We start from the raw sequence: 11882 nt of genomic DNA, 5'->3' as shown, positions 1-11882 counted from the left end.
GAAAGCTATGGAATATTCTCAAATCCCAGCGATTACAGATCCCGCAACCCCTTTTTCGAGTGGGAGACCGTATAGGTACTTCAGGGTGGCATTAAATTCCATCTAAGTAAGAGGTCTAAAGGAATAACCGACTAGCATCATAACATTTGGATATCCAAAAATGATTATACGTTTTAAGGCATTGTGTAATTTATTTTTAAAGCCTAGGGGAAAAGAGGGTAATAACTTAAACGAGAACTCAAATAAAATTCCAATTATAAACAAACTATTTATTGCATCCGCCTTTAAACATTATTTACTTAATTAACTATTATTAGAAATGATTTTCAGACACTTTGGCAATCAACTTATGATATTATTAATATATTTAAAGTTTAAAAAAAAACAGATTTAACTCCCATTACACCAACATGGGGGTAATGGTAGTCACCCTGGGGGCAATCGGAGGCAAACAAAGTCTAGCAGATATCGCAGACATAACCTTCGGCTGAGCCCCACCCAGTGCATTCCGCGTGAGCCCATAGCCCACATGAGGTGCATCTAAACCACATCTCATTGTTTCATCCAAAATCGTTGCACACCAGGCATCTGTTTCCAGCATCTTCTGCGTCGTCATCTTCATCGTCCTGGCATAAGTCGTCAGTGCAAACATCTGATACAGAAGTTTCGTTACTTTCCTGCAGTACCTGGCGCTTTAACTTTTCAGTGCCCTGCTTATGTATTTATTTTTTTCCCTGACCTTTACCTTTCCACCTCTTTCCTTTTTTAATACTGTAATAATAATAATAATAAACCTGCTTTCTTCATCTTCTTGTTTTCTTTTTCTATCAGGTTTTCTTTTATTGGCGTTGACGTTAAAATTGTACCGTGTTGCTTCTTTCAGCCCTTTCTTGTATTTATAATATGTGTTTTCTCTGGCAACTTAATTAAAGCATTCAAATTAGTACTAATTTGTTTTGAAGTGCTCGGAATTTCGTTTGATGTGTTGGGAATCTTGCTAGCAGCTGCAAGAGATTCATTGCAGTCTTGGATTGCAATTTTCTCAGATTGTAGAATTTCTGCAGCGATGAAATCATCTTCTGTGTATACATCCGAATTAAATGGAACTATTCCAGTAGCTCTAAGCCCCGATTCTCCTTTTTCAATAGACGCAACATATTTAACTTCTCACTCGTAATTTCGGCATCTAGAAAGAAATATTAATGACGTTATTCAAAATGCACAGTTGGGGGTAATGGGAGTCGCCTGACTCTCATTTCCCACAATTACACTAATGAGAAAAATAATAAAATAAAAAAAATCTTTAAAACACTGACGTAATCTGAACTGCACATCATAATTTCGAACGTCTTGCTAAGGCCGTTTAAAAGAACTATTCGTATACTGCAAGATATTCGACACTTACCTTCTAATTTGCATTAACGTAAAATTAGATAAGCGGAGCACAAAAACAAAAAACCGGCGTATCTCGATGGTGTGCCGACTTGCGCTACTTGTTCCCGGCGGCACTTGGAGGGCAGAGCCCCCGCACCCCCGTGAGGTTGCCGTGTACGCGTCGCTCGCAAGTACTATTGCGTGGATGTGGGGGTGACTCCCATTAGCCACTGACTCCCATTACCCTACTCTCCCCTAAGACTTAATATAATAATTATTAATAAATAAGACCGGCAATACGAACTTATTACTATGAAGTCCGAGTCAATCATCATAATGTTTGCGGGGATATGGGCGTGGCGTCCATGGTGCGATCTAAATTACAGTTGCATCCAATCACATTGATTCCCGCCAAAAGCAGTATATGACACTGTCCGTGCACTCAAAGACAGACAAAAATTTGAATAACGACTTAACTTATTCTAACCATCGTATTATTAATAATATAATCTCTATCGAATGTTTAATTATTAGCATCTTGGGATAAAAAAATTGCATTATCGGGGAGCGACGCAAGCTTATACAGTGGCAGCCATATAGGCTGTCGCATAATTAATATTTTCGGCTTTTTATAAAAGCGCATGATTTTTTTTTTTTTTATAAATAAAGATTATTTTACTTTTATTTGTGTTACTCTTAAAAACTTCATTAGTATATTGTCTTGTAAGAGAACGTAGGCGGCGGTGATCACTTAACACCAGGTGACACGTAAGCTCGTTTGTCCTCCTTTTCCTTAAAAAAAAAAAACAGAGACATTTCCTTGATTTACTTATTACACCCTATTTGTCCCCGATCTAATAAAACTCATAAATCTGTAGGTATGTGTCAATGTACCACTTCTCCAAACGTATGTTACCTCTACGTAATTAAATCACAATGTTAGTAGCCCCGTGTTCATTAATACCTATATGATTGATCACATGATTATGTATGTTTGAAAAATATATTGTATCGAATAAATCGTTGTCTTGCACTAGGGCTGCCAACTGTTTTTATACTGAATATAGGAAAAAGATATTGTAATCAATTCTATGATATTTTTTAGTGCTTTGGCCTTTTATTGATAGGTTCTTTATTTTTAAGGAACCCTTCATAACTATCATTACAATCCAATTTTAAGTTGATAAGATTGCGCTCATCTTTCCACTTTGTTCATCATTGAAAATATGATAAAATAAAGAAGTTTCACCTGCTATATTATATTTAAAGAAATAATAGTAGCTACCTATATATTTAAATAGTAGGATACTATATTATATAGTAGGATTGGCAACCCTATCTTGCACCCATAAGTACAGGTTGTTCCTAGTTTGGGGCAAGATAATTTGTGTAAGAGTGTGTTAATATTATTATATTATTTGTATCAGCTAATAACATATCATTATGAAAAGTAATAAATAACAACAATAATATATTCAATGTTTATTTTCACAATAATAAAGCATAGATTGGAGATATCACGTTTTTATGCACACAAGTCAATCCATACCGAACACATAAACTTATTATTGTTACATCTCTATACAGAACTTAGGTATAGATATATGACATAATAGCAGTTAGTGAGTCATATAGAGAAAAATAATATTAAGAACTTAATATACTATTTACAAATAACTTTAAAGTAGGTAGGTAGGTACATGAGTTTTATATGAAAATGGTATAAAAATTACATTTTCATAATAATAATTATATATTACATTTTAGGTAGTTATACAAATGTGTCAATATCCTAACATTGAAAAATATAACAATAGTAAAAGCTTCAATGCTTATAAATAGCATTGTTTCATACGCTGTCTGTATACTTCGTTAAAAATTGAAAATATGTAAAGATATAATATATATCTACGTACATTTCTAGACTAGACTGGAAAAACAGACAATTACAAACCTTTTTCGTATTGAAAAGGATACATATTGCAAAGAGGATGGAAATACTACGTAATAAGTGCCTGCGTAAAAATTAAAATTTCGTTTAGAATGAAACGTGCAGTGATTTGACATAAGTTTGAAATACTAATTACAATAATATGGCGGCGATATATAATCCGTCTAAGTTTGAAAGCGAACAGTTGCTTAAAACGTAGTGAAGCTCGGATATCTCCGTCTTTTACAAGATTATAGCTGTCATCTGTCAATCTATCAATGACTGCACGTTTACTAGCGAGTTTCGCTACGCTGACATATCGCTTTCTTTAGATCTCCATGCAATATAGGTACTAAGAAGCGGTGTAAACAAGTGCCCCAATACCAAGTAAAAAGAGATTGCATGTGCTGAAGATCCTCTAGAAGCACCGTATAACAGTTTTTTTATCAATATAGTTAGACTTAAACGTATTGGCACTAGAACAATACATAATAGGTAATAATAATTCTTAATTTTTTAAATTCCGAATAAGTATCTTATTATTCATTTTTGACCATACAAATAAACTTATAGTAAGCAATGTGTACAGTTTTTTTTCGCAACTTAATATTGTGTGTCATTGTCCATTTTTCCGTCTGCTCTATAAACGTACTATAGCCTTAGGCACTGCAGTAGAGTAATTTTCACAAATCAAAACATGACAGTTGTTTAGTAATAACTTTTTAACAAGTATGTTAAAAAAATATTGTCAAATTGCAACGAATCGTAGAAGGAGAAAGGCTGCTACTCACGCATTAAATATTTGCCAGGACTCACAAATATGCAGAGCAATTCCTTTCCTTTAAACTTAAAGCGATAATTATTCTGTAATATCAGAAATATACTTAAAATAATACTAAACAAAGCTAACGATAGATAAATAAATATAAAAATGTACATATATGGCAAATATTTGGCTTAATACATACTTATAATAGTTAACTTTTGTAATTAAATGCACATTGAGAAACTCAAGAACTTATCCCTATTATATGGATAGGTAAATCTGCTTACTATTTTGATAATGACGAAAATAAGAAGCAGTGTATTTAAATAGCATAGACCTATTTTAAAAAATTAACTCGTCGTTTTTACCTTATAATATTGTCACCAAACCAATCACAACACTAGTCACTAACAAAATACCGAAACAAAATCATCAACGGAATAATTAATGTCACATTTTAATGTTGCCGAGTTATAAAAAAGATATTTTTGATTTAATACTTAAATACTCATAATAAAACTTTGTCGTTAGACCTAATGTAGTTTGTTCCTGTTAATAAGGAACTGTTTTACGTTAGTGAAAACTAAGATATACGGCATGACTGGTGAGTTACTAACGATAGGGCCCGTGATACTTGGCGATCATATATGAAGAAGAAAAATAGCATTAAAATATTAATTGATTTCTCAGTTAAATTAACCGTAGTTACAGATAACGCACAAGTTGAATGAGTGTGTCGATAAATTTATACAATGCTTCAAGTTTACCATTATACTTACACAAAATTAAAAAAAAAAATATCATTTTAACATTAGACTTACATCTCAATTTATCCTGCCTTCAACATATATGTCTAAAACATTTTCGCCATTTTTCGTGCTTGGGTGAATATAAACTCTATTTTTTGGAAAGGCACCTGATGGACTCGGATCAGTCTATTATAAAAAAAACAAGTGAGCGACGACTACGGCACAGCACTACACTGTAGGCGTGCGGACAGTGTGGAAGTAGGGACTGGGACTGTATTCAACTCGCGCGATAACTGTTGTTATTTACGCAACGCATAGACAAGAATAGACGCGGGGCGCGGAAGTAGTAAGCGGGGAGGCGAACACACGGACCTGTCGGAGATTGCGCTTAACTAGCAGTGCGATGTGTTAAAAAATTAAGTAAGTACCAAATTTTATTACATAATTGGAACAAGAATGTTATGGAAAGAAGAATACCCCCTTAAGAACGCAGGTAAGTGTCTCACAAGTCATATTGTGTTTATACAAAGGTCTAATCTACAGTATATTAAATTAATCAATAATTTGTTTATCTTTCGGTGCGTGAGGTATCAGTTCCCTTTAGTTTATTAAGTAGGATACTTTCCGTGAGTATGTGCTTGATGCCAAATTTTATGCTTGGTACAAAATCGGCCAAAAAATCATATAAGAAGTTAAATTCGAGAGTTTAGGTATGCTGAAAATAAATGTTGTTATCATTCAAATTTATTGAATTTCAAGGCTAATGTTGGTATATATTGTATATATCGTAGCGTCATCTCTATCTAACACATATGTGTTATAGTTCATTGCCCATTGAGCTATCGTGGGTGAGATTCGAATCCATGCTCGCGTTGTCCGAGTCTTGACTTTGGTTTCCACTGTAGTTTGCAGCTTCTTGTAGTCTCATTAACATGTTTAACTGTAAAATGAAATGAGATTAGATTACTTGGTATGCTTGTCTTTTATCAACGACAGTTTCAAACATGTAGGTAAACTAAATACAATCGGCTTTACAAATAAACTTGGTATAAAGATATACTTGAAAATAAACCATGTACATATATGCAATATGTTTACAGACATTTTGTTTACGATTGGTTTACTCGGACGGTTCCCGCGTTTATTTGCAAGGTTGCTTCACATTCGGAAAAATTCAGAACTATCATTGTACTGGCAGTGTTCTCAGCGATATAGTGAACATTTTGCATATTCTTGGTTTATTCTTAGTTATAAATTTATACCAAGTTTATGTGTGAAGCCGAATATGTGTTTTGCATTATTTATAAGTAAAAATAACATTATTGGAAATAAATTTCAATTCTTCCTATACATATTAAAAAAAATTATGATTAAATTTACCATACCTACCTACTATTAAGAATTAGGTAATAACCGAAAAGATAAGCACAATATTTCCATCATCCAAGTAAAAAATATATTACATAATGTAGGTATATCTGTATCTATTTCTAGAACTCTCTACATAAGTCGGTATTGAGTTTCCTTACCAGTGGGTCTTGATTGTTATTGGCGCCAGGATCTTGACTTCCTTCTTCGATATTCATATCTTCGACGGTTATTGGCCTAAGTGTCTGTAAAAAAAATTACTTTCATGTTTTACCTATTACATCAAAGTTTTAAATGACTACAATTAAAAATTAACACACACATGCATACACAATAAACACACAGGAACGAATCAATCTTCTATTGGAATTTTATATGTGTTAAATACTGTTTTTATTCACGAATCACGTGGTATGAGTTCGTGTTATAATTTTAGAATTGACATGTGTAGGTATTCTATGTTGGAAGACCTTGAATAAATAAATAAAATTCAATTGTATTACGCTTAGATTATAAAATTAATGTTGGTTTTGCTACACTGTATGTTTTTTAAAATTAGTTTGGATTGTCTTTAGGAAAACAGGTATGGAATATTCCTACCAAATTTCAAGTTCCGGTGATATCGTGATGTAGATATAGGTGGAAATCTATTATAAATATAATATACTTATAGATAATTAAACTACATTGTACATATATCTGAATAGCACAATTTAGCTAATATCTCTACTATATCTTTTATTCAACTAATCGTGGAACAAAATTTGATACCTTTTAGTCTGATTCAGAGAAGATTTTTCGCAAATAAAACGTATTGTAAGAAACGACAGAAATGTGTAAGCGCAATTTTATATATAACACGTTTTTTTTAGTTAATATGGGACGAGACGAGCAGGACGTTCAGTTGATGGTAATTGATACGCCCTGACTATTATATTGCAGTGCCGCTTAGGATTCTTCAAAAACTCAAAAATTCTGAGGGGCACTACAATTGCTCTCGTCACCTTGAAACATAAGATGTTAGGTCTCATTTGCCCAGTAATTTCACTAGGTTCGGCGCCGTTCAGACCGAAGCACAATAATGCTTACACATTACTGCTTCACGGCAGAAACAGGTGCCGTTGTGGTACCCATAAACAGCCGGTATCCTGTGCAAATTAGCCTTCTACTGGTAAAACGGTATAACTTACATGTGAATGATTGGGCTCTCGCCACGGGTAAGAGGATTTGACGTGTTGGAGGGGATCTAGTGCCGCGTGGCGACGGCGTCCATACAGCGCCACGCCTTCCCGAACAGCCTCCGCCGCGTACGGCACTATGCTGTAGTTCCACACATCCGCGAACCACGCCTGTTGGTATATTATATAACGAATAAATTATTAACGTCACAATATACACCATTTTCGCCTTACAGTGTTATTTTTTTATGGAAGAGAAGGTCAAACGAGCGTACGGGTCACCTGGTGTTAAGTGATCACCGCCGCCTACATTCTCTAGCAACACTAGAGGAATCACTGGATGTTGACAGCCTTTAAGGAAGGTGTACGCGCTTTTGAAGGTACCCATGTCGTATTGTCTCGGAAACACCGCACAAGGAAGCTCATTCTACAGCTTTGTTGTACGTGGATGATAGGTCCTTGAAAACTGCACTGTGGGCGAACGCCACACATCCATACGAAGGTGGAATCATAGAGAAAAAATGAAGGTGTTAATCCTGTTTTTTTTATTCCGTATTGGCCACGGTTGACAGGCGGATTGGCGATGATCATTCGTTCTTTGTATCCCTCCGTTAGTTGCCTCTAACGACACCCACGGGAGGAGATGGGATGGTGGTATTCTAGTGCGACACCACAGGCATAGAGCAGGACCAATCAGAGATCTTTGTCCAGTAGTGGATGTCTTTCGGACGAAGTGTTAATAGAGATGGACAACGACACAAATAAGGAAACCCCAGAAATGGAGCAAAACTAGCAAATTTATCACAGTTTGATACGTGACTTCAGCCATACTACTATTATAGTAGCCATCCAAGAACAATGTTGCATATGCAATAGCTACAATGGTGGGGTTCTTTCGTACAATAGAAAAAACCTAGAAGATACTTAACCTTATTATCGCATAATAGCCCGAAGAAATTTTAGTGATATTATAAAAATGAAAAAAAAAATCAACGTAACTCGTTTTAGGCTATTCTTTAGTTGATCTTGACAATCTTTACCTCCTCAACCTCACCTTTATTTACTACCAAACTTCAAAGACGTAACATTTTATTTCTTACCTGGCTAGCTTCTAGATCCATAGGGCAGGCAAGGAAGAGCCTTGGTCCGACGGTGACGTCACTCGAGGAGTGGGCTTCCAGAAAAGCGTTAAGAGTGGACCATACTCCAGGTAGCCACTCAAGCACCGCTGCCAATGCTGGTTCACGGCGACCCAACCGCAATTCCAGTGAAAATAATTTTCGTCGTAGGTACCTTCAAAAAATATAAACATAAATATAATTAAATTGTATGAGAAGAAGAAAAGAGAAGATATATATCGCTAATCTTGTCCAATATTTTCTTGAGAAGAAAAATATTTACAGAATACTTAGGTCATAAGAAAAAAGTTCAACATGACGTATGTTTTCTCCGAAGTTCTCGAAGTAAGTAAGTTATAAGATTACAGCTTCTTAATTAAACAAAAAGTGTGTATGTACTTATGTATACACGCAAGAAGTTATACTTCTTTGGCCTCACAAAGCAAAATCCTTAAAATTATTTATTCCTCGCGCTATTCTACGATTGTAGAAAGTACAATATTGTAAAAATCTTGCAACGGTAGCTTTGACAATTAATTATTAAATAACGAATACGGCTGTACGGTCTTGAACCCTTTGCCTATCCTAATAATGGACAAAGAAACAAAAAAAAAATAACGAATGTCGCAAACGTCAGAAAATTTTACGAACCAATTTACTCTGTTATTTATGTGATGCGCGCGCTTAAAATTTCGTCTAAAGAAGTATAACTTCAAAAATTATTGAAAGAATAGATTAACTTACCTGGCAAGAAATCCTTTTACGGGTTCCATATGATTAGCAGTAAGAAGCCACCTAAAGTTGTGATGCAGCTGAAGATTAGTGGTGTTGCACGTCGCTTGGGACATTGTGCCTAAAATGAAGATATTAAAAAAAAAATATTAGAGACTGCACCTTAAATACATCTTACTTATATATATCCTCCTTGTGGGCTTTCTATTTATTTCTGATATTTTGGTGTTCACCATCCTCACGAATTGAAGTCAACGTGTGACTTGCGACTAAATATCGGGGGCTCATTAAAAGGCCCCATTCGAAAAGAAATGCCTTAGACCGGAGAAGAAAGTAAGCAGGTTATTTTAAACATAAAAATTGCACCCCGTGATATATATTTAGTAATATGGAGGTACTTCATAAATTAACTATTATAATATTCAATAAGTTAACAATTCCTCCATTCACGAAGAGTTTCCATAGGCTTTATAATCATTTAATGACCTTTTATCCCACAAACGTTTTTCAACAATTCTTTTACATTCATCAAAACATATATCGTATATTGTAATTAATATTACGATAGTTTGGCATCTGTGCGTTTGGCAACTTTTATGAATATAGGTGCTTCGATATAAATTATTCATTACAAACAAACAAATGATGACTAAAAGTAGGCCATGTATCAATAACATTAATAATGTCCTCAATCATTATGCGTTTTGTGTTTTATTACTCACCAATAATGACGGGCATGTTTCTATTATCAGGGGGCAGTAGTCCGGCGAAGGCGTCACCTAGAGCTGAAGCGTGCTGGAGATTGTCCAATACTACAACAGAAGGTAAAGCCGCATCTTCACCAGCCGCCCCGCATTGTTCCGCGATGTTTGCGAGGTATGCGCGCAGCTCGTTGCAAGACTTACGATCCACGCTGAACAAATTAGCCAGATTAACATTTTTTTTATGAAAGAGGAGATAAAACGAGCATACATATGATAAGTGATCACCTCGGCCCTTCTGCAACTCCAGAGGAATCCAGGAGCGTTGCCAGCCTTTAAGAAAGGTATACGCGCTATTTTTGATAGTACTAATGTCGTATCGTCCCGGAAACACCCCACAAGGAATCTCATTCCACAGTTTTGTTGTAGGATGCAGATAGTTCCGAACTCCTTCATTTCATTATTCATTTAATCATCTTCCTCTTAGTTAATTAACTATGACTGTTTTTTTTTAATATCTCAGCCAGTATTACTGTCGTCTCTAGATCACAAACAGAGACATTATGTACGCGTTCTATTTTGGGTATCTTTAGAGATTAGAAATATTTTTTACGCACTTATTAATAACATAAAGGATTAGATTACACAATTTAAATGTAATAAAAAACTAGTAAGTAGTATTTAAATATTAAATTATTTACTAAAATAATAATAATAATATATTAACTTAACTTAACTCTAAGTTTCACACAAATTATCTTGCCCCAAACTAGGCATTGCCTGTGCTATAGGTGCAAGACAACGATATATTTAATAAAATATATTTACTTAAAAATACATATAAACATGCATGACTCGGAAAGAAACATCCATATTCATCATATAATAAATGTTTGCACCTACCGGGATTCGAACCCAAAATGACCCATATAGTGAAATAATCAGTAAATGTATTTATATAGACATATTTTAAACAAGAACTGTTTAATTCAGCTGTAATTACAATGAAAGAAATCGTGTTAATAAGCAGAACTAACCTACTTTTTATTATTACATGTGTTGAAATTCTTAAAAGATATATAATTATATAATATATAACCTACTTGAAATTAGCTACAGCTTCGGCAGGATTTCCTCTCCTCTGCGTGCGTTGCACGTAAAATTCAGCCAATTTCGCAGCTAAATACGATTTTCCCGTTCCGCTGGGTCCGCAGAGAATCACTCTTCGGTGTTCCGATAAAAGTGAAACATATCTGCAAATAAATTAGCATTGGTCGATTACATTTCAATCACATCTTTGTCTTGGAATCAAACATAATATTATTATTCTGACAATATTTCACTTCAACTTCAAGAATCTTTATTTACAAACTAGCTATGAATACCCGCTTCACTGGGTCATTTTTGATTGTATAGTTTGTCAATGCTAATAATCTATCACAACTTACATCACAATTTTTTCGTATAAAATAATTTCTAGATAATTCTAAAATTTTCTAAAACATTTTCATTTGATTAGAATAGAGGCCTACATTGGAAAAGTTTCCAAATAATTCTAGAAATCTCTAGATCATTCCAGAATTTTTAGAACATTCCAAATCATTTTAGATTAATGATAATCACACATTTTTAGAAATCACATGTTCTTGCACACCCTTCTACACCCTTATAGACACACCTTCAACTACAATAGTGCACGATGGGACCCTTATACCTAATGCGATATACAAGCACTATGCGTATGTGATGTGCAGTTTTAGCTGCATAGGGACACACCTCTATTTTTATATATATACTAGCTGACCCAGCAAACGTTGTATTGCCGATATTAAAATCGCGATACAAAAGTAACTGTTGATCGTAGATGGGTGAAAATTTGAAGTTGAATTTTTTAATGCTGACTTATAATCAAACAAATTAAAAAAAAATTCAAATTAAATTAAAAAAAATTCGTGTGGACCACCCT

At 34.4% G+C, this 11882-nt stretch overlaps 1 protein-coding gene across 4 annotated transcripts in view; it reads right to left on the bottom strand.

Moving 5' to 3' along the window:
* Positions 1-2843: 2843 nt before the first annotated feature.
* Positions 2844-11882, bottom strand: part of LOC126965649 (protein sickie-like) — a 100182-nt gene continuing 91143 nt past the window's right edge. For all 4 annotated transcript variants that reach the window (XM_050809327.1, XM_050809329.1, XM_050809328.1 and 1 more), the window contains 7 exons: positions 11020-11169; positions 9938-10128; positions 9228-9336; positions 8466-8658; positions 7378-7536; positions 6349-6432; positions 2844-5759 (listed from right to left, as the gene is read on the bottom strand). In XM_050809327.1, coding sequence (XP_050665284.1) covers positions 5637-5759; positions 6349-6432; positions 7378-7536; positions 8466-8658; positions 9228-9336; positions 9938-10128; positions 11020-11169 — 1009 coding nt within the window. In that variant the 3' untranslated portion in view covers positions 2844-5636. The remainder of the gene's footprint in view (positions 5760-6348; positions 6433-7377; positions 7537-8465; positions 8659-9227; positions 9337-9937; positions 10129-11019; positions 11170-11882) is intronic.

Source organism: Leptidea sinapis, chromosome 8 (genome assembly GCF_905404315.1).
Source record: "Leptidea sinapis chromosome 8, ilLepSina1.1, whole genome shotgun sequence".
In the NCBI taxonomy this organism is placed as follows: domain Eukaryota; kingdom Metazoa; phylum Arthropoda; class Insecta; order Lepidoptera; family Pieridae; genus Leptidea; species Leptidea sinapis.
The sequence above is the reverse complement of the archived record's forward strand: the minus strand, read 5'-3'. Positions and strand labels throughout refer to the sequence as shown.